The sequence below is a fragment of the Anas acuta genome, chromosome Z (genome assembly GCF_963932015.1).
Source record: "Anas acuta chromosome Z, bAnaAcu1.1, whole genome shotgun sequence".
Lineage (NCBI taxonomy): Eukaryota > Metazoa > Chordata > Aves > Anseriformes > Anatidae > Anas > Anas acuta.
In genome coordinates, this window is record NC_089017.1 from 63,426,401 (window position 1) to 63,454,362 (window position 27,962).

Below are 27,962 nucleotides of genomic sequence, written 5' to 3' on the forward strand. Positions count from 1 at the left end.
TGCTGGTGCTGCAGGGCCTCCCCTGCCAGAGCAGCGTGTGACTGCAAAGGATCCCTTTATCCCTTTATCCTTCTGCTGTGAGAGCTAGCTCGCTCCAGCACGGCTTCCTTCCCCACCTCCAGCTCCACCTGCCTGGAGGGACAGGGATGGGTAAACAGAGCTCTTCATCCTTTGTGTTATGCTTGTTTACCCTGCTGCACCTTCCTGTTCTCCAGTCCATGGGGGGAAAAAATTAAAAAAAAAAAAAATCCCACAAACAAACAAACAAGCACACAAAAACCATGAGGCTGTTGTTAGAAGGCAGGAAAGGACTTGGCTGAAGTTTTCTGACCCCTTTCACCCCCTTGGAAGGGGACTGAAGAGCATGTGCTTGCTGCCTGCCCGTGCTCTGTGTCTCAGCACAGCGGGGCTGACACTGGATCTGTTTTTATCTGCCTGCATTGTGCTGGCAGGGTGTCTGTGCCCTTCGGGTGATGCACCCACACAAGACCTCCTTTTATCTGCCTGAGCTGAGGCAGCAGCCCTGCTCCTGGGGCCTGGTTTCCTTTTCTGCCTGCCGCTCTCTGTAAAGCCAGGATTAGGTCCTGCAGTGAAGGAACCAAGCGGGCAGAGCACGGGACTGGGGTTCATCCCAAAGTCAGGGGGCTCTTATTGCCTTCCTGCCCTTCACAGGCTTGAAAACTGCCCCTGAGGAGGCGTGCTTAGTGATCTCCCTAACAGCAGTCACCGTGGTGTTTCACCAGGACAGCCAGCCAGCTGCAGCAAGCAGCCTGCCCGTGCTTCCCAAAGCCAACCAAGCCAGACCCCTGCTTCGTGTTCACCACTCCGAGCACCTGCCCAGCCACCAGAAGTGCAGGGAGGAGCGGTGAAGCTCTCCGTGGTGGGGTCCAGCTCGCCCAGAGCTGGCAGAGGGACATAGCCCACGCCTGGGAGCATTGCCTCCAGCATGGAGGTGCTGGCTGCTGGCACTGGGATGCTGCAGTAAGAGCTTGCTGATTGATTTATTTATTTTTATTTATTTTTTCCTCCACCCTTCTCTGGAGAGGGAGAGAAATGGCTTGGTCAAAAATAAAATAAATTAAAATAAATTAAAATAAAATAAAATAAAATAAAATAAAATAAAATAAAATAAAATAAAATAAAATAAATAAAATAAAATAAATAAAATAAAATAAAATAAAATAAAATAAAATAAAATAAAATAAAATAAAATAGGCAGGCTCCCATGCAAAATGGAGATGGGCCAGAAAATCCTCCCTGCAGTAGCACTCCACCTATCAAATGCCCCAGTTTTCTTTTTTTTTTTTTTTTTTTTTTTCCAAACCACAATCTGGAATAGAAAAAAAAAATCATATGAGAAACAAAACAAAACAAAAAATGGCATTTCTGTCCAATCTCCTTTCTGTGGGATTTAGTGATGGCTCTTAGGGCAAAGCAGTGACAGGTCCTCACAGGGAGGAGCACCAAGGAGGTTTGGGGTCCCATGGTCACCCCTGGGGCAGGATGTGCTGCACCGGCATGGTGTCCCCAGTGACCTTGTCCTCCCAATCCCAGAGATCTGTAGTCCAACAAGGTCTGTGAGCCAGAGAGGAGACCAGCACACCGCTCCTGCCACGTGCTGCTGCAGGTGCTCCCTACCCACGCTCCGTCCATACCAGCCTCAACATTTCTACTGCAACCCCTTGCAGAGCCAGAAAGCTGGCAGTGTATTTCCAGCACGTAGATAAAAGAAGTAAGGCCAATGGAACAGCTGGCCACTAATCCAGGTGCCAGTCTGGCACGAAGGATCAACAAAGAGGCTGAAAACTTCTGTCGAAGTCAGCTGTGAGGCATGGTATGGCCAAACAAACTTGTTTTTCTCGGTTTTTCTTCCTTTTAGAAAAAACAAAAAACAACAACAACAACAAAAACAAAAACAAACAAACAAAACAAACAAACAAACAAACAAAAAAAAAAAAACAGGACGGGATTACTGCTTCGATCAAATAAAGGGAACGGGGTCTCAGTTACGTAATCAGGTTTCCTCAATGCATTTTTGATTTATCACCTGATGTTTTGGTAAGACCCATGCTTTATGCAAAAAGAAACAGAGCTTAAAAAGCAGCTTGGTGACCTTTCGGGAAGCGGCTGTTACAAAATCTGCGTGGAGTTTGCAGATGGCAGAGACGTGGTGGCATAGCAAATAATAGCTCTCTGTTACAGGAGGCTCCGGGTCTGAATAAATCGCTGCAGCCTGGTGGAATTAACTTTAACAAATAAATGACAGAAAGGCAGCCGGGGCCAACAACGCCAGATGTGAGCTCTGCCTCGCAGAGCGGGGCTGCTGGCAGGCCGAGGCGTGCCCGTGGGCAGCACCACGAGCTGGTTGTGCGGCAGCTGCTGGGGATAAGGCAACCACAGATGTGAGCAGGGGGGGGACGACACTCAAACAGAGGGATCCTGCTTCTGTGCACTTCTGCTCGGGGGCACACTGCAGCAAAAGGGGCGGCTCAGCCCTGTCCCTCAGTCCTTCAGGCAGCCAGGTCCCTGCTTTGCTCCTTTTTTTTTTTTGTGCCTGACACTGGGCATGTCTTTGGGGATGTGCTATCGACAGCTTTGCAGGTAACTTTGGCAGCTCTGTGTTGAGACAGTCTGTAAACTAAAATCAAAAATTTGCTGTTTTAAGCCCTGGCACCCATTTTACCAGGGCAGAGGGTGCCGAGGGAGCTTGGCTGGGCAGTGAGATACACGTAAAACGTCCGGCATGCAGGATGCTCGAGCAGCGCAGGGCGGGCATGAGCTGGGACGGAGCTTGTCCTCTGGGCAGATAGTTTCAGCCCAAAGGACTCACCCCTGTCCTTGTTAATCTCATCTGCCAGCTCTCCATGCTCAGGGCATCCCCCCATTTCTGGGTGCTCGCCCGGTGTGTGTCCGGGACACCCGGCTGGATGCCACATCGCAGGCCTCAGGGGAGGCAGCCCCAGCCTGGGAAGTGGAAGCAGGCAGGCATCTGGCTTTCCCAAACCAGTTCTTCCTGAACTCCCAGCCTGAAGCTCAGCTGCTTTTTCCCCCTCTCCCTGGGAGGAAGGGAACAGACCCCATGAGCACCTCGGACATTTTCCAGCAGGACATTTACGCAAGGCCCTCCGCAGCCTGCCAGGGCCGCGCCACGTGGCCGGAGAGATGCTGAACAGAGCGGGTCCCTGGGGACACGGGGGATCTTGGCAGCCCGGGGTGGGGAGAAAGGCAGATAAGCCCCCAAAATGCCTGCTGGGCTGGGAGGAAGGCAGGACAGCTGAGGGGCTTTTGGGGCAGATGCCCGAGAGACTGTGAAACATGAGGCTGGTGGGAAGCCCCCCGGCTGGCCCCCGGCAGGAGGAGCTGGCACACAGAGCAGCTGGGGAGTGGGAACGGAGCCACCCCAGCCCCACTGTGCTGCTGCTGCCCCCACATCTGCCCCACAGCCCCCCTCAGGGCACGGGGCCAGCAGGCTGCTGCGTCCCATCCCCAGCCGGCCGCCCGGAGCCACAGCCGGAGCTTGCAGGGCGCAGTTGTCAAGCCCTTATCTCTGTGGTGATTATTCTCCCCACCACCACCTCCCCTCCGCATTCCTCAAATAGCAACATTTGTTTTGGAAATTCCTCTCCTGAGCGGTTTCGGGCTTGAAATCTGGGAGGGAGCTGGTGCGGGATGGGGTCAGAGGTTGCGCTTGCCGTGGTGCTGCACGGCAGAGTCCCGGTGATGGCTGGTGCCCGCTGGGGTGGCTGAGGGACCAAAGGACGTTGCCGTACTGTGCCCCAGCCCCACAGCCACCAAGCACATGATGTACATTGAGTGTCTAGAGCCGAGCGGGGAGGGGGCTGCTGCCTGCTCGCACATCTTTCACCCCCAGGCAGCTGCGCGGTGTCATCGGCCCCGGAGAGACGGCTGCAAACGAGGCACGCAGGGAACGTCCTGACCCGAAGCAGACGCGGCGGGGGAAAGGGTTTTTGGCACGGGACTGAGCAGCTGTGCTCCTATCCCCAGCCTGATGGCAGCTTGTGGGGCTGGGGAGCCCACCAGGGAGGTCTGTAGGGTACATTTCTGGGTGCTTTCCCCCCGGTCTGTTGCACGTGGCAGGAGCCCAGGCACAGCCGGGTGGTGGCGGAGTGTGGTGGAAGGAAACGATACCCTGCACAGCGGGGAAATCCTAGGGCAGAGGAAGCCCGAGTTGAGACATTTCTTGGGCAACATCCAGGAAGTAAATCTGCCTCGCTTCACTGCAAACAGGGAGTTTTAACAAAAATGTGGCCAGGCGGCTGACAAGGCCAGGGGGTGGTGGTCGTGCTGGAGAGAGGGTCCTGGGACGTGCAAGCCCCAAGCACGGGCTCTGCCATCATTTGGGATGGCGGGCAGTGATGCCTTGGAGGACAGACACAGGGCAGGCTTGTGGTCACTTCAGCCTGAGAGCAGCCCTGTGATGCGCCCTGAGGAGGAGCAGGACCTCCCTCGGAGGAGGCTCCTGTTCCAAGCACACCAGTATTTACACAGCACTTACTGGTGGTGAAACAGAGCACTTAGAGAAGCACCGGGGGACTTCCCCACTCCCCAGCAGTGTCATTTGTCACCCAGACCTGCTGCCCAGGTGGGTGATTGGAAGCTGTTCACACAGCCTGTGTGAACTGAAACGTTCCGGCAGGAAACCCATTTTGCTGCATGTGTGGCTTTTCTTCCAAGCTGCGGGCTGCTTTGAATGCCAGAGAGGTTGACAGAGTTCGTGCTGCCGGTGCCACTGCGCCGTTTCTTGCTCCAGGCAGGGGCACAGCCTCTCTGCCTGCCTGGCTTTTGCTGCCTGTGCACAAGGAGGAACGGCGCCCAATCCCGTACAGAAGCAGCGGGGAGGGCTTGCGCCCCTGCTCCCCACCATGTCCTCCAGGTGGGTTTCCTGCAGGCACTCCCCATTTTGCAAAAAGGGATTCCCACATTTAGCTGGCAAAATAAAATAAAATAAAATAAAATAAAAGCTGATTCAATTCCCTCTTGGGCAGGCAGGCTGCACGCTCCCAGGCCTGCTGCGTGCCCCCCACCCTGGGCAGCAGAGCCGAGGGGTCTGCGGGCTCCCCGCGCAGCGCAGCGCAGAGCAGCACAGCAGCAGGGCGCTGCTGACTCACGCCTGCGGGTTGCTGGGGAAACTGCAGTCATCACCACTGGAATATGCTGTCGCACGCTCACTTCTGCAAACCCTGCACTGCCAGGCCCAGAAAAAGGGAAAAAAAAAAAAAAAAAAAAAAAAAAAAAAAGCCAGCCGCAAGAGTCCAAGCTCTTCAGTGGGAAGCGGTGCTCAGTCCCGCAGCGGTGCTGCAGGGAGAGACCCCTCCTGGCAGTGCTGTCTGCAAGATGGGGGCTCTGTCCCCACCGCCACCCCCGGTGAGGGCCCTGCAGGGTGGGAGAGCAGAATCTGTGTGGATCTGACCTTCAGGAGGACGTTGTTCTCTGTTGGAGGACATTGGTTCTGCTCCAGGGCAGACGGATCTGGGGTTGGGGTTAGCGTGCATCGAGCAGGGGGTGTGTTAGGGGCCTCCAGGGCTCCCTGCTCCCCTCATTCCCTGCTGGTATTGCCAGCTGGTTGTGTCGCCCTCACCGAACATCCAAAGGACTCGCCCTGCGGCAGGTCCCCCTGGGCCTGTGACTTGCCCAGCTGAGTCATCCCCGCTGCTGGAGCACGGCGGTGACCACAGGCAGTGAGTCACCTGCGCCCTTCCACCGAGATGCAGGGCACGTCCCAGCAAGGGACAACCCCTTGGTCACCTCTCAGGGCAAACCTACCAGGGCAGAGGGCCCCAGAGGGGCGTTGGTTCACCCTGGCGGTGTTCCCTTGAGAAACAAGCGTGGGGACGTGGCCACGGAGGAGAAGTGGCTGGAGAGGGCAAGCAGAGAGCAGGGCTGGCTCCTCACCCTGGGAGGCTAAGCTGTCCCCACGAGTGGCTGCTCCAGCATCTCCACGGGGGCGTCTCCAACATTCCCCTCCCCTTTGCTCTCCCATGTGCGTGTTTCTGGGTGCCCACCCCAAGCAGGAGCCTCACCATGCCCCTCCGCACCCCACCGCGGGCCCACCTCGACCCCCGTGGGGACAGAGACCCAGCCCCTACAGCCACCCTCCGGACCCTCTCAGCCACCAGGCACAGCACCAGCATTTCTCCCTGCCACGTCTCCTGTCCTCCAGCTGAGCTCTGACTCATCAGAGCTTCCTTCCTCCCCAAAATTATTTATTGCATAAATAATGGCTGCTTTGGAGCAAGGCTAACAATGCACCGGGCAAGCCTGCCCCTCGGGGTGTGGAAGAGGGCCACGTATTTCTATCCCTCTTCCTCAAAAGCATCACCTGAAAACCTTGGTGTTTCTGATGGGGGGGGGACGATTCCCACCTGTCCCGCCCCTGCTTTGGGCTCTGTTTTGTGGGAGTCCTGGCTCAGTTCACCTCAGGCTCCCCAAGCTCTGCGCAAGCAGATGCTGAGGCTGGATGTAAGTCATTCCTCACGCTGGCTGCAAACCCCTGGTTGACTGAAATCCCTGAAAACAAATGCACATCTGTGTTCACATCCAAAGACAGAAACACTTTTCAGACTTCGTGCTAATAAGGGTCACAGATCTGTGTTTGGGAGAAGAAGAGGAAAATGAAAGAGGAGAAAAGCAGAGGCGGCTCTCGAATAAGTGGATCTTTTAGTCATAAAATGCCTGGATAGCTCTTGAGTCCTCTTGGCTCTTCGAGCAGAGAGGAGACAGATGTTGCCGATGCTCCGCTGCTTTAGCTGCTGGTCCAAAATCTGTGCCTGGACCTGATTAAGCTGAAATCCTTCTCTTATATCTTCTCCAAAGTATTCCATCTATGGTCATGTGAATGCGCTACACAAAGGAGACCAAAGAAGAAAAATCTTCCCCATTGTAACATTTCTGGATGAGGAACAAGTACCTATGGGAAAGAAATCAGGCCAAGGTCCTTGTTCTAAGACCAGGGTCTCCTATCTTCCATCCCCTCACCAGGCTGCTCATAACGGAGAGCAAATGCAAAAACCAGAACACAGGGAGAAATGTAATTGATTTGTTTTGGGATTTTGGGCTGGAAAAACAAAAACAGAAAGGGGTTCCTTTGTTAGCAAAGGCTGTGGCTTCCATGTGGTCGCTGGTTGCACATGAGTAAGTGATTATCCTGTTTCAAGTAACATCCAGGAAACTGAAAAAGCACCAGACATAATGGCATTGCAATGTCCTAACAAATCAAATTTCTAACCCCTGCTGTCAGAGTTTTAGCATTGCTGGGGCGACAGCACAAAATAAGGGCAGAGATCCTCCTTCGGGGGAGATGAGTGACTTCTGCTAACGTGTAAGCCTGCGGGCTGCTGTAGCAGCAGCAGGGCTGCCCCATCCCAACGCTGGCCCTTCGCATGTGCTGGGGGCGGGGGTCCTCAGAGGGAGCAGGAGAGGCGGTGCTGTCTGCACCGTGCACCTCAGGTTCCCTGGCAAAGGAAAGATTTTACTGAAAGCAATAAAAAAAAAAAAAATATTCAGGCTCAATCTACAACCACAGGAGTCAACGGGAGTCAGATTATTTTTTTGCCTGTAGATCCCTTGTGATGCTTATCAATAATAATTTGACTGGGGAGTAGCACTTCACACAGCAGGGGTATCCCTGAGACACGATGCTGATGGAGATTTGGGCCAGCAATGGAGAAGCAACAGGGCTAATTCTTTGTGAAATACTTACCATAGGCATTCCTCCTGGCCTGTAACTGAGGCATGCCATCACTGGATGCATTCCTTGAGCCCTGGGCAGGGTTTGTGAGAGGGGTGGTGGGGTGGAGCCCATGTGGCCCAGTGGGGCTGGCAGTGCGGGCAGGCTCTCCTCAGCACACGCATCACACCAGGGGCACAAAACACTTCTTTAAAGCCAGCAGTGGGTCTCAGGAACCATCCCCAGACCCTTGGCTGAGCCCCTGGGGTGGAGCCTGGCCAACAAGCCCGAGCAGCTCGTGGTGGTTGAGAGGCTGAGAGACTGGCTGTGGTGGGCGACCTGCCCTGTCAGCGTGAGCCACGGCAGCACTTAGAGTCCACAGGTGACAAAGGGTCACCACAGGCGGATGCTGAGCACACGCCCAGGCAATTTTTGGGATACCAGCAGCACCAACCGGCCTGCTGAAGAGCACTGTCTCAGGGGCTGGTGGCTCAAGAAGGACAGCTGAAGGACACGGCCACCCGCAGGGTGCTCCTCGCGACTGGCCAGCAGAGGAACAGCCCCCCTCGGGGCAGCTGAGGCAGAGACCTAGGTACCATGGGGAACAGCACGCCACGAGCTTCAAAATCCTTGGCACCCGACGTCTGGAGATCCCTAGGATGAAGAAAAGAAGATGGCCAACGCAGTGCTTCCTCACGGCTTTGGGAAAATCTCCACTGAGATCTCGTTTAGAGAAACGAGAACAAAAGCCAAGCACACCCGCAGCATCGCAGGGAAACTCAGGTTGAAAGGGACCTCTGGTGGTGCCTGTCTCCAAACCCTGCTCACGGAAAGGATCGCTTCGACAGCCTCCCAGCTCTCCAGCAGGACTCCTTTCTTCGTAGCACCGACACCAGACCCACGACCAGGGTGAGGCGGAGGAAGGCTGCCACCTGCCCACGCACCTGTGCCCCTCCTCGGCTACCTCTCACGTCACCCTGCCTTGCCCTGTCCGTAAAAACATCCCCAGATCACGACTTGGAAATACACAACGGGCTGCAAGATGATCAACCCCACTCCACGTCCCCCAAAGAGTGTCGTTGTTCATTATTAGTCTCCAGTTACACAGAAAGTCACCTTCTCACTGCATGCAGCCCTTAAAAGCGAAACACACATGTCAAATCTAACGCTGCCTGCGAACAACAGCCCCTTCAGCCCGATTTCTGATTTCACTTCTAACCCTGAAGTGGTTTTGACGTGAGTCAGATGTTAAAGTCACTCAGGCTGGCTGCGAGGGACGGCTTTGGACCTAAAGCTGTGGTGTAGCCTTCCCCTCCAGCAGCACACCGTGCCACGTCCTGCTTTTAGACGGCCTCCCCTGCCCTGTATGCACCCAGAGAAGCGCCTGGCTGTCCCTATGCCACAAATCATTTAGGACTTTGGAAAGCAGGCAGCTAAAGAAAATTGTGCGGGGGTGCCCAAGAGGCTGGTTTCGTGTGCCCCAGGGCCCTACACTGGTGAACAATTGCACGGGTAGCTCCTGCAAACACGTTTCTCATGAGGAAACATTCCTCCTGGTGGGAGCAAGGCAGGGCTTTGGGAGAAAACAAGTGCATCAGCACACGCCACAAGCTCCAGGCAAGCCAGGGGTGCCAGCACCCAATGTTCATGTGAACCAGAGCCCAGGCCCCATCGCAGTGAGATCCGGGCCCTGTCCCTGCAGCACGTGGCTAGATTTGGTCTGAAGGAGGATGTGAAACCTCCAGCTCAAGGGCTGCAGGTGGCCCATGAGCTAACGGAGGTGCAGAAAATCTCTGACCGCACTTGGGTTGTCCTTTCACCTCTCAAAAGCAGAAGTAAGAGTGGCTCCAGCTCCGACCAGGCTTTCACAGCAAAGCCACCTTCCAGGGAAGCAGCAGTTCCCACGGCTCTCCTGGGATGTCTGGAAAGCGTGGGGGCAATGCTGGGCAGCTCTTGGGACACCTCCAACAGCCTCCCCCATCCGCAGAGCGCTGGCACTCTGCACAGCTGCCTGTCGGGAAGGTGGGTCCCATCAAAGGAAAACGTGAAAAAAATAATAAATGAAATGAAATGAAATGAAATGAAATGAAATGAAATAAAATAAAATAAAATAAAATAAAATAAAATAAAATAAAATAAAATAAAATAAAATAAAATAAAATAAAATAAAATAAAATAAAATGAAAATAAAAACATTTGCAGTTAATGTCTAACTGCAGGAGTGGCCACTTAGCGTTACCTTCCAGGCAGTCTGGAGGAATGGGCCAGAAGAAACTCTGCCAGAAGAAAAGGCAAATGCAAAGGCCTGTCCCCGGGGCAACATATCCCCATAAAGCAGTGCAGGCTCTGCTCAGAGGTGCAGGAGAAGAGGACACGCTGGGGGAAGCAGGTAGATGCTGCAGAAAGGGGAATTGCCAGCTGTACCTGGGCTGGGAGCTGGGAGTTGGACTGCAGTTGGAGCTGCAGAGCTTTGGAGGTGCCTCCCCAGCGAGGCCTCTCCGCAGCCCTGTGTTACGGAGGGAGGGAATGCAGTTGCCTCCCTTTGGAGATTTCGGCTGTGCTCCAGTCTGAGACATCCCAAATGCCTGGGGCAGATCCGAGACACTACGTGCCTCCTTCACCCCTCCCGGCCTGCTCTCCGGTGCTGGGTGTCGTTCCTCCACGGGCTGGCCGAGCTGTGTGTCCCAGCAGGCTCGTCTGGAAGAAAGGTCGGAGATCCCAGGGCTGAGCTGGAGCTGGCCTCCTCGCACCATGCAGCGCTGTGGAGCAAGGACTGGCCACCATCTCCTTCCCAGCCAGCTGGGGAATTAATATGAGTGCTGCAACTCACACCCCCCTTAAGACTCTTTCGGAGGTTTTCTCTGCTGCCTCTTCAAGTGCTATTTCTGCTGGCGCATTCATGATTTTATTGATGCAGAGCAGTGACTGAGCAGGCAGAGGAACCTGATGAGAGAGGAAAATGACTGCAGGCATGTACTAAAGCATTCAGCTCTTCCAGCTGAAAGAGATTTCTGCCAAGCGATTTTATAAGGAATGAGGCATTTTACAGGAAAAGCAGGGCCTCTGCTCTCATTTCCTTTCCCCTCTTCTCCATGCACTTCAAAGAAAAGAGGGGTCAAAACAGAGGCCAGGCAACTGGAACCGAGTTCCTGAGCCCTACAGCCTAATTAGTCCAAGCTATGTTTCATTGGCTCACTCTCAGAGACAGGCCTGAACTACAAATCCTCCCCACAGTGTCACCAAAGTTCAGCCAGAGCCCTCCCTGATGCCCAGCAGAGGGGATAACACCGTCCCCCTGATCTGCTGGCCACGCACCCCTCACGCAGCCCAGCCTGCAGCTTGCCTCACCAGCCGTGAGAAGCAAAGCTTGTTTCTATACAAATTTAATGAGCGCTTAGGACCGCATGCCAGTTTCGAGTCACAAGCCTCTCCCTGCAAGATGCAGGTCTCAGGGTTTTCTTTTTTTGGACCCATTAAAAATATTCTCAAGAACAGAGAGCCAGAAATGACACAGCCCGTCCCCCCTGCACAGTCACTCTCAAGACACTGGCCTCAGCAGGGTGCATCTTATTTTGAGACCACAGTAAGTGCACTTTGGCGGAAGGACTCATTTCCGGCCCTGTGGTCTGAAAGCTGAGAAAAGCAAAACCCCCACCAGATCGTAACTTGGAAAGCAGAGAAAGGACATCATTGTCGCAGCAAGTTCATGCGGCCCTCTGATGCTACAGCACTGCTGTAGGGAACCAAGCCCTGCAGCTTGCGGGCTCACAAAACCAGGGCTGCAGGGAAAGCGAAGCCCTCCTGCTCCCCAGCCATCAGCGATCAGCGCAGGCTGGGACCAGCCAAAGACACAGCTCACTGCTGGCTCGGCCCTCAAGCTGTTCTCCCAGGGAAGTGAGAGCAGGAGGAGTGCCGCAGAGGGCTGCACAGAGCACGGTACCGCCACCAAATCCCCCAGCTTACACGACTTGCAAGAAATGGCAGTGTTTGTCAAAGACATTGTTTGCAGACAAACCGTGACTGAGCTCTTATTTGCTGAGGAAAGCTGGCTACTTTAGAATCAGGAAGGATCTGCATGTTATTTTTTCAATCCTTCTGCCAAGAGTAGAGGTAAAGTTCTCGCTGTAATATTTCTGACTCCATGTCACATGCTCAGCTTTCACTTGAAAGAGCCATTCTGGGGCTGACGATGTCTGGGTTCACCTCCCAGTTTTACTGGGAGTCATTTGCACTGCCTGACTGCAGCAAGACTGTTTACCTCCTTTCGCATCTGTTTCTCAAGCCAGACGATAAATTCTGGATATTTTCTTTTCTCAAGTAACACGCTGCAAGAGCTGGCAGCCGGCGCCTGCTGCCTGCAAGGACTTCTGGAGGTCTCCAGACGAGCCTCTCTCAGCGCAGCCCCGCTGCCAGCTCGAGATCAGGCTGGCTGCAATGGCGTCTTGCCACAAAGCCTGCGTCAGGGAGCCCACGCAGCCCGAGGTGCACGGGGACCTCTTGCCAGACGAAGTTTGCCGAGAGCTGTGACCCGCCTCGCAGAGAGGTTTAGCTGCAGTGTCCATCCCCGTCTGCCGCCACCGCGGAAGGCAGGCCAGATGGCGCGCACACCACCACCACCACCCAGCCTGATAGCACGCTCCTGTGCCGGCCTCACCGTTCAGAAAGACGTCGGCTGGAGGGCTGTGGCAGCTAGGGATTAGGCAGCCTGTCTGTCTGTCTGTCTGTCTTTTTCTGCTCTGGGGCAGTAACGCACGAGGGAGGGAGGGAGGGCAGGAAAGCATCAGCCATTCCAGCTGAATTCACCTACAGAATTGAGTCAGGCTTCTGTGTGCTGCCAGCACAGAAATAGCTGCCATGTTTGGATTTTACAGCCTGATGTAATTCAGCGTGGCTGAACCACTGACAGACAACTGGCTTTGCTTTGTTACAGCCTCGACCAGGGCTGTTTTCAAAACAACTTTAAGCAGATATACATTCACCTGTCACTGAACACAAACATGCCTGGCATGGTTAGCTGATAGCTCTCCACAGTAATCCCCACACCTCTGTAACAGCAGCTACGACAAAAGAGCCGGGATAGCTGAAAGGAAACAGCAGCATGCAAAACGTTCACCCTGTGCCTCGCTCAGTATTTCTTCAACTTTATGCTATTGGATTACTTTCTTAAGCACTCTGGGGACAGAGACAGTGGAGAACAGCTTTCATTGGCAAAGGCAGACAATTTCTCACACTGTTCTGTTTTCCATGGCTCATCCAGCAAATTGTGCACCAAGCCTAAACAAACAGCAAGGGACAAGCCTGTCTGAGAGGGGCTGACTACAGCAGATTTCACAAGTTCTTGTGCTGGCAGCCTGGTGCTGGTATCAGGCCCTTGCTGTGAGCGGGTGGGATGTGCCCCACGCCAGGCAGATATGAGCGGCGAGACCCTCGGTGTGGCCAGCCACCCATGCGAGGAGCTTCCTTCCTGGCAACTCCACCTAAGCCTACATGCAGCGAGGAGGGCAGAGTCAGCTTTGTTTGCCTTTTAGCATTAACTGGGGCTTTGGGACTTCTGGCCTTGGTCACAGTCCAAGCGAGCAGCATGGATGGACGCCCAGCCACCCTTTGTGTGTTTAGCTCGGGCGCCTCATGTTCCCTCTCACCACTGGAGGGCTCTGCCCGGCACAGCAGCAGCATTTGTCAGCCCTTACAGTACTCCATAATTAAAGCAGTCAGGATATGCTAATAAGTCCCTTGCTAATGAAATGCTGCCTTATGCAGCATCATAGTTTAGTGCAGCCTTAGCGGGTGACATTGGCGGTAGGGCGATGGTTGGACCAGATGATCTTGGAGATCTTTTCCAACCTTAACATTCGGGAAACAAGCTCTCGCTTGGTCGTCTCTAGGTTTGCAAACAGCGAGATCCTTGGTCTGGCATCCCCAAGCCTGCACATGCACCCAGGTTGGGGCTGACTCTGCCATTTCTGAGTGGCACCATGGGGAAACCCCACAGAGGGAAGGTGCGCGGCTCGGTGGGAATGACAGAACCGTAGGATCATTGGGGTTGGAAGAGACCTCCAAGATCACCTGGTCCGAGCATTGCCCTGCTACCAGTGTCACCACTAACCCATGTCCCCAAGCACCACGTCCAGCCTCCTTGAGCACCCCCATGGACAGTGACCCCACCACCTCCCTGGGCAACCTGTCCCAGTGCCTGATGGCTCTTTCTGACAGAAACGTCTCCTCATTTCCAGCCTGAACCCCCCTGGCACAACTTGGGGCCATTCCCTCTGGTTCTGCGTGTGGTTATGTGTACGGAGGGCCCGACCCCAGCTCCCCACAGCTTCCCCTCTGGTAGCAGCGAGCTCAGCCCTGAGGAGGCGCTAAAATGGCCGCGGGGGGGGGGGGGGCTGTGCGTGGGGAGCGGGCGGCCACGGGAGGCAGCACAACTTCTAGCAGCCCTCCCCGGGTGCCTGCAGTGCGTATCACGCTGTGCTCTGAGAGGCAAGAAAATAAAACGAGACAGTCCCAGACCAGCCTTTATTGCACAGCAAAGCTCCCCCCCTCCCACCGCCCGCCCACCCGCCGCCATGACAGGCCGCCAGGGGGCGCGCGCCCGCCGCCGCTGTTGCCAGGAGACGCCGCCCTGCCCCCCGTCACGTGACGCCGCTCCCCCGTCACGTGGGAAGGGGCGGGCGGGTGGGCGGCGGGAGGCGTCGGCGGGGCTTGGCGGAAGCGGCGTCACGCGAGGCCGGAAGCGACGTAGGCGGCGCGGGGCTTCCGGTGCTGGCGGTGGCGGCGGAGGAGCAAAGATGTCGATCGAGATCGAGTCCTCAGAGTGCGTGAGGCCGGGGCGGGGCGGTCCTGAGGGGGCTCTGAGGGGGTTTTGGGGGGCCCTGAGGGGGCTCTGAGGGCGCCTGGAGGGTCCTGAGGGGGTCCTGAAGGGGGTCCTAAGGGGCTCTGAGGAGATCCTCGCGGCCATGAGGGGGTCCTGGGGGGTCGTGAGGGGGCTCTGAAGGGGTCCTGGGGGGGCTCCGAGGGGGTCCTGAGGAAGCTCTGAGGGGATTTTGGGGGGGCTCTGAGGGGATTTTGGGGGGGCTCTGAGGGGTCCTGGGAGGCTCTGAGGGGGTCTGATAGCATCCTGAGTGGGTTCTGAGAGGCCCTGAAGGGATCCTGGGGGGGCTCTGAAGGGGTCCTGGGGGAGCTCGGGGGGCCCCTGAGGGGGTCCTGGTGGGGTGAGGGGTCTCTGAGGGGATCCTGGGGGGCCATGAGGGAGGTCCTGGGTGGGCGGACTCTGAGGATGTCCTGGGGGGTTGTGAGGGGGCTCTGAGGGCTCTTGGAGGGTCATGAGGGGCTCCTAAGGGGCTCTGAGGGGATCCTGGGGGGAGTCCTGGGGAGGCTATGAAGGGGCCCGGGGGAGGCTGGGGGGGCTCTGAGGGGGACCTGAGGGGGCTCTGAGAGGGTCCCAGGGGGTTCTGGGGGGGTTCTGGGGGAGTGTGGGGTCAGGGGTACAGCCCTGGAGGTGCGGGAGCCCCTTTGCCGATCCTCCCCTTTGATGCTGTGTGTTTTCCCTGCAGTGTGATCCGCCTGATCATGCAGTACCTGAAGGAGAACAGCCTGCACCGCGCCCTCGCCACGCTGCAGGAGGAGACCACCGTGTCGCTCAACACCGTGGACAGCATCGAGAGCTTCGTGGCCGACATCAACAGCGGGCACTGGGACACGGTGCTGCAGGCCATACAGTCGCTGAAGCTGCCCGACAAGACCCTCATTGACCTCTACGAGCAGGTGAGGCAGAGCAGGGACTGCAACAGGGCCCTGTGGAGGCATGCTGTGCTGTCCTGAGCTCACCCCATGCTTGTCGCCCTGCTGCAGGTCGTGCTGGAGCTGATCGAGCTGCGGGAGCTGGGTGCTGCCCGCTCCCTGCTGAGGCAGACGGATCCCATGATCATGCTGAAGCAGACACAGCCAGAGCGGTACATCCACCTGGAAAACCTTCTGGCCAGGTCTTACTTTGATCCCCGTGAGGTAGGCTGTGTGCTTCTGACACCGTGCTGTCTTGTGTGACTTCCTAGCCTTGCTCCAGGTTATTAAGGCTGTACAGCATCTTTTCCTTCTGGGAGCAAGAACAGGCAGCTTCACAGTTCTAGGTGTCTTAAAAAGTGCCTGGGAAATAATGGGTAATTCCTGGCCACAAGGCAACAGAACAGTAATTTTGAAGTATATTGAAGGCGGGATTTTAGGGAGTTGCTCCACTGTCGTGCCACAGGACGATGTTGTGCTCATCATTTGACATCTAGCTCGCTTTTCCTGTCTTATGTGTGCAGAAGAACATGTTTACTTTGTTTACAAAGCTGCTGTTTTATAATAGGAATGGTAAGGATTTATCTGATTATGAAGAACTGAAATTCTTAATGAAAGCATATCAGGAATGTCTGAAGGGTTGAAGATAGAGATGGGCTGTTTTGAAGGGCCTAGTAGAAAATTAATCCAGAAGGGGATTCAGATAAGAGCAGTTTAAAATTTTTATGGAAAACATATTTACTGCAATATTTTGAAGTACGTTTTTTTGAAAACTTTTTGAAGAGGATAAGATTTTTTGAAGAGAATTTACTTCATAAAGGTAACTTCTCCCTAGGCATACCCAGATGGAAGCAGCAAAGAAAAGCGGAGAGCTGCTATTGCACAAGCTTTAGCTGGAGAAGTCAGCGTGGTACCTCCGTCTCGTCTTATGGCATTGTTGGGGCAGGTAATTCTTGGAAAATTCTTCAGTCCTGACTGAAGGTAGCTGTTTTCTAAAGGGCTTGTATAAGACTCTGTCTTTTGAACAAAGTTCATCTATGTATTACAAGAAGGCTTTGGGGCCAATTTTAATTTATGAAGTTCTAGGCAAATAAACAATAGGTCAGGCAGTTCAAATGAACAAAAGATCAAACTTGTCACACTATTCATGTACTGTATCCTGCTTACTGATGATCTGAGCAGGGTGGGTGTGAAGTCATTCACACCTTCAAAAACACTTGGGGATAGCATTCTCTTCTGTTTGTGGTCATGACTTGGGAAGCATAATCTTGATAAGACTTGTTTGCTCTGGTCTTGAGTAAATTCTAGCAGTGTAATTCCCTTAGACTATAATAAAATTAAAAGACTATAATAAAATTAAAGTAATTCCCTTAGACAGGTGTAACAATTCCTGAGGGTACACTAAAATACTGCTGTATCACACTCATTGTAACAAAGTTTTGATAAAGAAGGTAGATATTAACTGATAAACTGATCAAGTATTGCTTTCAACTCCTGAAAAGGCGCTGAAGTGGCAACAGCATCAGGGCCTGCTTCCTCCTGGTATGACAATTGACTTGTTCAGAGGCAAAGCAGCTGTGAAAGATGTAGAAGAAGAGAAGTTCCCCACACAGCTGAGCAGGCATATTAAGGTGATGTTTTATTTGGTTTGTGTATTTATTACCAGTGTTTCTTCTTTCCTGTGCTTTACTTTGGAAGCTAAAAGTAAATGCTCTGAATTCTCTATTAAGTAATATCTCTTCCTTTCTTCCCCTCTCCCCTTCTTCTCCATGCTTTGCCTCATCAGGAGTCTTTCCTTGAGAGCCTGAAATGAGGTCCCTTAACAGTACTGGGTGCTTGTAATACTTGTGGATGTGATTAATTTGACTCCACAGTTCAGAATCATTCACCCTTAAGAAGTGATTTCCTTAGTCCTCTTCTTTGTTTCTGGAGGGAAATACCTTCCAGAAGTGTCTTAAGCTAATATGCTTGCACAAAATGTCAGTAAATGACTGAAGATAAGATCATGAACTCTACCATGTCTACTAGTGGATTCAGTATCTTCTTTTTAAGGATTTTGCCATGCAAATTTCAGAAGAGAAAGAAAAGTGTGCTGTAAGGACACTGTTGTCCTGCAGCACTTAGTATGGAATAGGCAGTTTCCTCCTGTGAGGGTTTTCAGCTTCACCACGCAGTTCTGTGCAGTGAGGAATTTCAGTTCACTGCAGTGTCTCTACTAGTTCTCACGGTGAACAGAAGGTACTGTTTTTCAGAAGTTGTTCAGTGGCAGCTTGCTAACGCTTTATTAGAACTTGCTTTCTTTTCCAGCACTGGTATTTGACTTCTGTAGTGAGCAAAAACATATTTTTATACTTGGTTGTTGTGCTCACACATGTTCCTTTTTCCACAAAAGTGGAAAAGCAAAGTATAAAAAACAAAGTACCAAACAAACATTCTCCATGAAAGCTTCATTAGAGAAACATCATTCCAAGTGAAGCAACTTGTACTACTTTGGAAGTCTCCAAAACCTGCCAAGGATACATATGCAATGATATACACATTGAGAACAGGGAAGGTGTTTGTTAACATTCACAGTTCACTGAGGAAGAACAAGCCAACCGGCCCTGCTTCTTCTGCAAGCAAGAAGTGTTTGGCTTAAGCTCAAGAGATATTACCAGATCAAAATGAATGCTTTTTTTAAATTTTTTATTCGTGTAAGTAGGTACTGACAGGTTGGTTTTTTTTGTACCTTAATATTAAATACGTGAATGTGTATCTCTAAGGAAGCCTTTTTTTTATTGTTGTTGCTGAAATGAGGCTACAGTTTTGTTTCAACTTGAATAGCTTATTTTAATTTAGGTTTCTTGCTAAGCTAAATTTCTATTCTTCTGTAAAACAGTTTGGGCAGAAGTCGCATGTGGAGTGTGCTCGGTTTTCACCAGACGGTCAGTATCTGGTCACTGGCTCTGTGGATGGTTTCATTGAAGTATGGAACTTCACCACTGGAAAGATCAGGAAGGTAAGTTGCTCCTTATGCTAAATGGGTAGTGGCCAGGGTACATGGATTTATTCTTTCTGGTTAGTCTGCATGTTTGTTTTCATTTCCCAGGGACTGAAGGATGTCCTCCTGGTGATTTGAGTGTTGGTCTGGAATCGTGATACGTGCTTAATTCTCTGTTCTGTCATAAACTTCCGTCTGCAATAACACCTTCACCACCACCACCCCCCTCTTTCCGTGTCGTTGCCTATAAAGCCACGACAACAGCACTTCCCTATTTTTATAAGACTGTGAGATCTGCTTGATGATAGGCTGTAAAATATAGCTGAAGTTAAAACTGCTAGTACCTTGGCCTAAAATTAAATTAATTTTCATGTAATTCACTGTTTTGACTGGTGTGTTTTCTGCTTTCGTTTAGGATCTGAAATACCAGGCGCAAGATAATTTTATGATGATGGATGATGCAGTGTTGTGCATGTGCTTCAGCAGAGACACAGAAATGCTAGCAACCGGAGCACAAGACGGAAAGATCAAGGTAGGATCTTTTTGTAGAACCCTGTGTGGGAAGGGGTGGTGACCAGAAAGAGTCATTTAACATTGCAATAGTGTTTCTGTTGTACATGGTAACAAAGTAAGTTTAGCATGGCCCTGAAACAGATACATAGTGAGGTCTGATGTGTCAGATCTCATAACAAAGTAACCACCTCTATTTTATTTGCTGTTTCTTTTTCAGGTGTGGAAAATCCAGAGTGGCCAGTGCCTGAGGAGGTTTGAACGAGCACACAGTAAAGGTGTTACGTGCCTCAGTTTTTCTAAAGACAGCAGCCAAATTCTTAGTGCTTCTTTTGATCAGACAATCAGGTAAACTGAGAGGTGTCACATATTGTTTAGGAGAAAAGAAAAGAGTGTTCACATTAGGGAGTTAAACTTTGGTCTGGAGCTTGATCCTTTTGCGTTGAGTTTTACTACTAATAGGAGAGCTTATTGCTGAGAGTTGGAGAGGAGCGGTTTGAAAGTTTGATCTTTCTTTAACTTGTTTTATCATAGAATCATAGAGTGAATCATCGAATGGCTTGGGTTGGAAGCGACCTCAAAGATCATCTAGTTCCAGCCCCCCTGCTATAGCCAGGGACACCACCCACTAGATCAGGTTGCTCAGGGCCTCATCCAACCTGGTCATGAAGGCTTTTTTCCTGCTTCAGGGGCAGAGTATTTCATCTGCCCTGTTGGTGTTGAAATTGGCCTTGAATGTTTCCTTCTGGGAGGTTCCTAGGCTAAGAAACTATTGTATCAACCTCCAGATACAACAGTTTTTGTAGTAAGCTTAGAGTAAGAAAGATCCAAGGATAATAGCATGATAATGTTATTTTTTGAAACAACCTAAATGGCCTAATCACAAACACTCATTAGCTCCAAAAGAAGTGAAAATAGTTGGTTCCATCCAGATTATTTTTCTTCACTCAGCAGTACAATGGGCTCTTTTTTTCTGCTGCTTAAAGAAATCCTCTGAGAGCACCTTTAAGTCTTTTGCTGCATCTTCTCTGCTTCCCCTCATAGTTGCTGAAGAGAGTAAAATTTCCCAAAGTGGTGGGAATATTTGGGAATCTCAACTGGCAATACTCTTGGCTCTCCTTTGGTCTGTGAATGAGGGCGTTTGTCTCTCCATGAGGTGCACGTGCATGAGGGAAGATACGGCTCATTCCAGTGCAGTCAGGGACAGTAATTTTTGCTGCTCTCTGTCTCAGTCGCGCAATACCAGTCCTCATCCTAAAAGGGTTCTTGTCCCAGTTTACTGCCCGAATCCGTATTATTCTTAAGTATCCTCAAGTTCAGGCCCTTAGATCCATCCCCCTTATCTCTTTTGGATCCAGAGGCCTCCTTTTGGAATGGGAACAAGAGGAAGGAGGACCCAAATGACCAGGCTGATGGACCCTGAGAGCTACAAGGGCAGGAGTTGGAATTTGTATCTGGAAGAGCCAGTACAGCCTTTCTGGTGCTTTTGCTCTCTCGCCAAAAGCACATGATGCACAAGTAAAGGCTGGCCCTGATCAACCTGGAAAACAGAAGGCTGAGGGGTGCCTAGCTGTCTTATCTAGAACTAGTCATACATGTAGATAAGGTGATGCCAGGCTTTTCTCAGAAGTGCACAGTTCTTAAAAAGGGTGAACAGCAGAAAAGGAAATTCAGATATATAAGGAAACACTTTTTTTTTTTTTTTTTTGAGAAAAACTACTGCTTGGACGATGTGGAGAGAGCTGGGTAAGATTGGGCGGGATCTCAACCCTTATTGAGACCTGATTGGACTTGGAAGTTGACATCGCTTTGAGGAGAGCATTGGAATATATTTTTCCCAGGGTTCCTTCCAACCTAAGTTGTCTTGTGATTCTCAGACGTGTACAGCAGTCTTGGAATCCCTGTTACAGGAGAGTCACGTGGCCGGATGGTTTATATGTTTGTGATCACAAGGTAGTAAAACTTATCTCAGTGATGAAAAAGAGCTATAGAGACAGAATCATTTCACTCCCCAAAAGTACTTCCCATTTATCCATGTTGTCTCTGCAGCTCCTGTGTTGGGCATGGGAGATTTTCCTTTCTTGTCCAAACCATAGAGCAGATCTGCTCCTGCACCTATCTGGGGTCTTCTGTGCTGTTCTTGTTGCTGAGTAGAATTTGGCCACTGCTGGGTAGATTTTGTTGGCAACAAAACTCTTTTGTTTATGCACAGCCACTTCGTTTCTGTTGACAGAACTGATCCAAGCTGCTTTCTGTGTCAGTTATTTTTCTTCTTTGGAATTATTCTGAGTTATACTTGATAATATTTTGTTTTCACATCTTTTGTCTATATGGAGGACAGCTGTCAGATGCCCCTTCTGTGATATGGCCGAGCCTTCTGGCCCCTGGATTCTCCAGCCTGTCCGTCTCTTTTTATAGCAGGGGCCCTGCACTGGGCATGGTACTCTAGAGGTGGCCTCAGCTCTGCCAGATAGGAAGGAGCCTTAATCTGTAGGCTGTGGCTCTCCTGATGAATCCTGGTATGTGGATGGGTCTCCCTACTGCCACAGCATGCTGATGGCTCTCAGTTTGTTCTTCACAAGGAGTGCCAGGTCTCTTTCTGAAGACTTCCTTGCCATCCAGTCAGTCCTTAGTCGATTCTGAAGCCTGAGATTGTTCTGCATTTTGCATTAATCAATTTTCAGCATCGGGAGGTTTTTCTTAGCCCAGCTGTCCAGCTTGTCAAGGTTTCCAGTCTCCTCATCTGTGTCTCTCAATCCTGAATTACAGGATATAAGACTTATAATATGAATTAGATTGATTCAGTGCTTGACAATTCTATACATACAACATTTAATTTAATGAGATTATGTAACTTTTAATAGATTTAGCCTCTTGCCTGTGCTGTAAACCGTAATGGTACTGCTGTAGATGGAAGAAAGGTACTGTTACAGATCTGGAAGCAACTTGACAACGAACAGGCACAACAAAACAACGAGAAACATTAATCTGTTTAAATCCTAGTATAGATGAACTATAGCATAAGCATTTTAATCGAGATTATGTAAGGATGGATGTTGAATCAATGCCAGCAAGCTTCAAACAAAATTAGGAATTTTATTGCCAATTATTCAAACTACTGCTTGAAAACTCTATTTCCGTAAGCAATGGGTATTGTAATTTAGGGGTTAAATAGATTGGCAATATCAATTTCTCATAAATAACTAAGCACATACATCATGAATTTGCACAGCAGAAAAGGTAAGAGGCAATGGGTACAGGTTGCAAAAGAGAAAATTCTGCTTGGGTATAAGGGAAGATGCTTTTCACTGAAAAATAGTGAGTTTCACACAGTCCTGGGGTAGATCCCAGAGAAAACCTGCATCTGTGGAGATTTTCTTAACTGGCCAAGGCCTTGCTCAAGGCCCAGAGCAAACTGACCTCGCTTAAAGGTCAGCTTGGCTTTGAGGAGTCTGAGTGAGAGACCTGCAGAGGTCAGTTCCAAACTTAAATCGTTTTGTAACTTTCATTTTGTCAGCATCATAATTTCTCATTCGTGCTCCTGTCGTCTAGTATGTGTAGGATATATTAAGAGTCCTTGAAGCTGAAAGTTGATGGCATTTCTGTAAGCTTTTTACAGAAACACATACTGCCTTTGATGAAAGGGGATTGTGGTAAAGAATTATGGTTTGGAGATTTAGCACTTCCTATTGTTGCCTGTTAGCTCAGATTTAAAATACAGTGAAGCCAAGGGGTGTTTCAGACTACTTCAGCTGCTCACTCAGTTGTGACCTCTCTTGTGTGACAGGATTCATGGTTTAAAATCCGGCAAAACTCTAAAGGAATTCCGTGGTCACTCCTCTTTTGTCAATGAAGCTACCTTTACGCAGGATGGTCACTATATTATCAGTGCATCTTCTGATGGCACAGTGAAGGTAAGATAGTGCTTATCTTTTGTAAGTAACGCATTCAAACTCTTTGCACGTTCTATATGGCGTGTTAACAACTACTGCAGACCTCATAGTTGTTCTGTTTGTTTGTTTGTTTTTGCTTAATATATCTTACTGCTTGTGCTCTTTGCTGTAGCTTGCTGTAAGTGAGAACTGATGGTGGTTCATAGTTCCCTCAGAGACTGCTGCAGAGCTCCTTTCTGCTGTATATATGAAAGGACAACATAAGTGCATAGTAACCTGCTGGTTACTGCTTTGATCTAGAAAAAGAATGGTCTGTGACACCTCTTTTCCTAGAACGTGGAAATTTGCCTGTCTGAAATAATGGCATTTTCTACCTTACTCTGTTGGACACCTGCTTATTTCTTGGTGCTTAGGAGTCCTTTGGAGTATAAAGGAGTGTTAATGAAACTGATTGTAGGAGTGAAAGGTTTGGCTTCTAGTCTCCGCAAAGACCATAACTATGCTGTGTAATAGGTAGGAGTAGTAAAATATTGTTCTGTACACTGCCCTAACAACACCAACAAAAATATGTGTGTATAAATAGAAAAAGCTACATTATGGAGTGTTTGAGGGTAAGTAAAGGTAAATGGTTTATAGACGGGGGAAAGGGGAGTGTGATAGATCTTGTTCATATTAAATGGGGTGTTGCTGCAAACTTGCACTCCTTGCCAGACTGCTCCTAATAATGGGAATAGTATAAGAAGGTGAGTCTCCCATTTTGGTTGTACTAGTACGTAAACTGCAAAAATATTCCACAGGTGGTGAGTTAATGCTTCATTTTGTATGCTTCATTTCATTTTTAAATGTAGGCTACACATATATTTACAGATGCCAGCTAAAACCATAAAGCAGGTGCATGTGCGAACTCGCCCCTAAGGGCAAATGCTTAATGAAAGGGCGCCAGGCTGAATTTGGGTAGTGGAAATTCACTTTCAGGTCAGTCATACTGCAGTTGTTCATGGTATCCACATGGTGTTCAGAATGGATCTGGTAATTTTCCTTTTAGTTTTTTACAATATGCTTCTATTCATATTTCACTTCGGGAGTTCTTAAAAGATTATCTGAATCCTATACCATGAGTTATCCCCGAAACCAGTCAATTTTGTTTACTGTTTTTTATAAAGCTAATTTTGTTCCTTGTTCTAGGTTTGGAATGTGAAGACAACAGAGTGCTCAAACACCTTCAAGTCTCTCGGCAGCACTGCTGGGACAGACATTACTGTGAATAGTGTCATTCTGCTGCCTAAAAACCCAGAACACTTTGTGGTTTGCAACAGATCGAATACCGTCGTTATTATGAACATGCAGGGTCAAGTATGTGATCTTACTGTCCTTTCAAGTCTCTCAGTCATTTTAAGAATGTCAGAAACCTAGTTAATAATCTAGTTAATTAGCTAGCCTGGGCTTAAACTTGATTTCTCCAGTTCGCTGTCATGGCAATTTCTCTGCACACAGTTTCATTCTTGTGTTGCAGAGAGTAAGTATAGATATGGAGAGATCCTGTTTTCTAAACAGGCCTAGTACTGCCTAAATATTTTTTACTCTGAAGATGGTGATTATGTACACACCTAAATCCTGTGAAATGTGTTCTGGGGGATGTTCTGTTACAGATTGTAAGAAGTTTCAGCTCTGGTAAGAGAGAAGGTGGTGACTTTGTCTGCTGTGCACTTTCACCTCGTGGTGAATGGATCTACTGCGTTGGTGAAGATTTTGTGCTCTATTGCTTTAGCACAGTGACTGGCAAGCTGGAGAGAACTCTGACAGTAAGTTCTTAGCTGGAGCTGTTGCAGAGTTTTAAACAGAGGGATGATATTAATGCTTGTTTTTTGTTTTGTTTTGTTTTGTTTTATGACGTCTGTAAGGAGAAATTTTGTACCAATGTGGCTTTCATTTCCAGCAGCCCTGATTGGTAACAAACGTGTTCCTTTTATGTTCCAAAATGTGGAACACTTGGCTGTGGAATGTTCTCAGACTTTTTATTAGAGCCATTTTAATCTTAGAAGTTACGAAAATATTTGTCACCAAGACAGGAATTCTTGGCTGAAACTATGACATGAACTTGAGCACATTTTAACCTAGGCTGCAGCTAGTGCAGAATTTGACCAAGCTGTCAGATTTCAAGGTGTCAGGCTTAAATTTGTCTTGGATTAAACTAAAGAGAGATGCCAGCTTCAATGTCTAAAGTGGGGAGTATTTCAATATAGTGGATTTCTGTTGGTGTAGGTGACAAAACTGTCTGTCTCCCCCAATAAAAAGTAACTGCTGTGTCACAAAAATTGGAACTTAATACTGTTGGGGTTATATTTCTGCTTCTGCTGTATGCACAAAGCATGTTAAGTCCCCTTCAAGTACTGAAGGGAAGATAATATTTGGCTTGCGTCACTGTGAAAGGAAAGTTATCCTGATGGTTCTTTCTGCTTTTTCTCTAGGTTCATGAAAAAGATGTCATTGGCATTGCTCATCACCCGCACCAGAACCTGATTGCCACCTACAGTGAGGACGGCCTCCTCAAGCTCTGGAAGCCATAGCTTGATTTGACTTTAAGCTATGAAGTATGCCTGTTGGTTGCAGGGTGTTGGTGTTTGTGCTTTTACAAGGTCGAAGTACATGGAGTGCGATAATGTGTTCAATTTTCAGTTCAGTTTTCCAGAAGGTATCATTTTTAATTCCTGGTCGAAAGTCAGCTAGGTTTATGCTAGGTGTAGCATCACTTAATTTCAAATACTTTTATTTTTACTAGAGTGGCCAACTCCTATGGGAGTGGCTGTTCTGTCTCCTGAAGCGTATACTCCTCTTGCGCCATTTATAAAAAGTGAATGAGATACAAACTGTACATACAACGGGCTACTGGCTTCATATAATATAGTCAGTTTTTGTTGTTTTGAGTAAACGATGCGGGATAAGAAGACTCTCTTCTCCACAGCTGGAGTGAAGGCACAGTTTTTTGGGAATGCAAATGAAGCTACGCTTTCCTCAGTGGGAAGGCAGAAGCTTTTCTAGTCCGGTGTGTTTTGCTGTGTTTGATTTTTCATTATACTTTCTCCAGTTATTTGTATTAAGCATTGTCACACAGCTTTCTCAGAATGAAACACTTTTTTCTTCCCCATTTCCCAGGACTTCCCTCTCTAAGTCAGCCTAGCGTGGCAGTGAGAGGGGGGTAGGTTTTTGTTTCCAATTTTTTTGTTGTTTGTTTTCATCTGCTTCCAGGCTAAAAGGAATAAGATGGGCTCGCTTGCTACTAATGCATAATGTCTTCAAACCAGTTTTAACTGAAACAAGCCTCAGGGGATCAATGTTTTAAAACAGGGAAAAGCCTGTTTTGCACACACCGTGTTCTTAGTGCGATAATGTTGTACATTAATACCTTGAATTTCATCTTACCTTCCTCTCTTTTTAAAAGGGCATGGCGCACTCAGATGGGTCTAATTAATCATAACAGTGATGCCTAGGTTCCGCACTATGACAGGAAAGATTCTAGACTTTCAGTTTGGAACAGATGATGATTCTGTCTGAGATCCTGCCTAGGCCAAACTGTTGTGAATGATCACCAGAATCTTCTAAAATCCGACTGTAGTTTTTTCTAGGATGTAGCTAAAATGGAAGCTTTGTCTGTAATGATGGGGACAAACACATGCATGTAGATTTGAGTCTGCCTCGCTTCTAGTTTTCATCTCTTGTAGAATGCTTTCTTTCAAACAGTAATAACATTTCTGTGACTCAATAAATTAGTTCCAGTTCCAGTAACCTCAGTCTTTTTCAGCTGGTGGGCTTGATCCTAGTGCGATTATTGGTTGTCAGCCAGTGACAAAACCCTTTTGGCACTGACCTGTGTATTTGACTGGTCTGTGCTCCTGTTGGTTTAAAGAAATGTGAGCAATTTTAGCATGATTTCTCCCAAAGCATTGTTTGTTCACTACAACTCTAGAATTCATTCTCTGTTATCCTCAATGTTTTAATTCCTAAATTGTTTTTTTACTTCCTTAGATACAGCAATAAAGTTATTTTTCAGATAGCAAGAAGTGATTATTTTTCCTGCCTGAAAATACACTGTTGTAGTGGAAGCTTCTGGCAATAAAACATATGACAAGCTCCATCTGACAGTTAACACTTTTGGTAAAGGAGAAGATCCTGACAAAATATTTTCAATATTACTTAACTTGTGATTCACTTCACTTTCAGGTTACACGGAAGTACTAATCCTCAATGTAAATGATACCTTACCTTGTGTTTTTTAGAAGAAAAAAACTTGTATCAAATGTAACTGTCTGTCAGAATCCTGAATGTCTAAAGATTTTAAATACATTTTCTAGCTTTAGGACATGAGAGAGAAAATCTGGCATTTCTTATCCTTTTTATTTATGAGTTTTAGAGTTTATTGGCTCAACTCCCCAAGATGAAAGGGCTTTTGAAAGGGTAATGGTAAGACTTACCTCCTTGGCTGAAGCTGTAATTTGTAAAATTGCTGGCATATAACAAAAAAGTAAAATGATAATCTTGAAAATGCTCTTTTTTTTTTTTTTTCCTAATGTCATCTAAGAAGGTATTTTATCTCTGGAGAATCAGACAGTTATTGTGCCATTTTACCTGAACAAGGCAACATTTGGTGCTTTAGTTAGCATTAAAGAAAAAGTGTTTGGTGTTCACCCATGGGCCTTACTTTGTTTTTGAATCATTTTGCTTGGAGTTACCTAGCTCAGTGATGCACAGATGGGCGCAAAATGTTTGGCAGGAGTGTTGTGTGATCAAAGTCTCACAGGTCAGCTCAGATCTGGTAAATCATAGTGATTTAGTCTTCCTGACATGGGGATCAGTGGATTTCCTCCCTGCTTGGGTGGAAGCAGCCACCTTTTCCTACAGCAGGACTGGTGGAAGCAGCCACCCGTACTTACAGAATATATGGGGAAGAGCTACTGCTGCCTCAGCGAAAAATAAGCAAGCTTAGGTTCCTGCTCTGTTCTGCAAGTGTGTGTGTAACTTTTTTATTTAATACATTATTGGGGGTAATAGTTTGTTCAAGTGCCTTCACTTGTCAGGTGCAGTCCTGCTCTGGTACCATTCATTACCAGTATGC

General features: G+C 49.0%; 1 protein-coding gene across 2 annotated transcripts; it reads left to right on the forward strand.

The window, feature by feature from the left end:
- The first annotated feature begins 5,686 nt into the window (after positions 1–5,686).
- Positions 5,687–27,392, forward strand: SMU1 (SMU1 DNA replication regulator and spliceosomal factor). 2 transcript variants are annotated; one of them, XM_068667278.1, is made up of 13 exons: positions 5,687–5,690; positions 14,463–14,504; positions 15,244–15,454; positions 15,542–15,694; positions 16,305–16,415; positions 16,972–17,100; positions 18,348–18,467; positions 18,865–18,981; positions 19,180–19,307; positions 22,747–22,873; positions 24,038–24,205; positions 24,502–24,654; positions 25,321–27,392. In XM_068667278.1, the coding sequence occupies exons 2-13, from the start codon at positions 14,479–14,481 to the stop codon at positions 25,417–25,419; spliced, it is 1,542 nt and encodes a 513-aa protein (XP_068523379.1). In that variant the 5' UTR covers positions 5,687–5,690; positions 14,463–14,478; the 3' UTR covers positions 25,420–27,392. The 2 variants fall into 2 exon arrangements, with proteins under 2 accessions (XP_068523379.1, XP_068523378.1); XM_068667277.1 differs by lacking the exon at positions 5,687–5,690 and having other exon boundaries at positions 14,356–14,504.
- Positions 27,393–27,962: the final 570 nt, after the last annotated feature.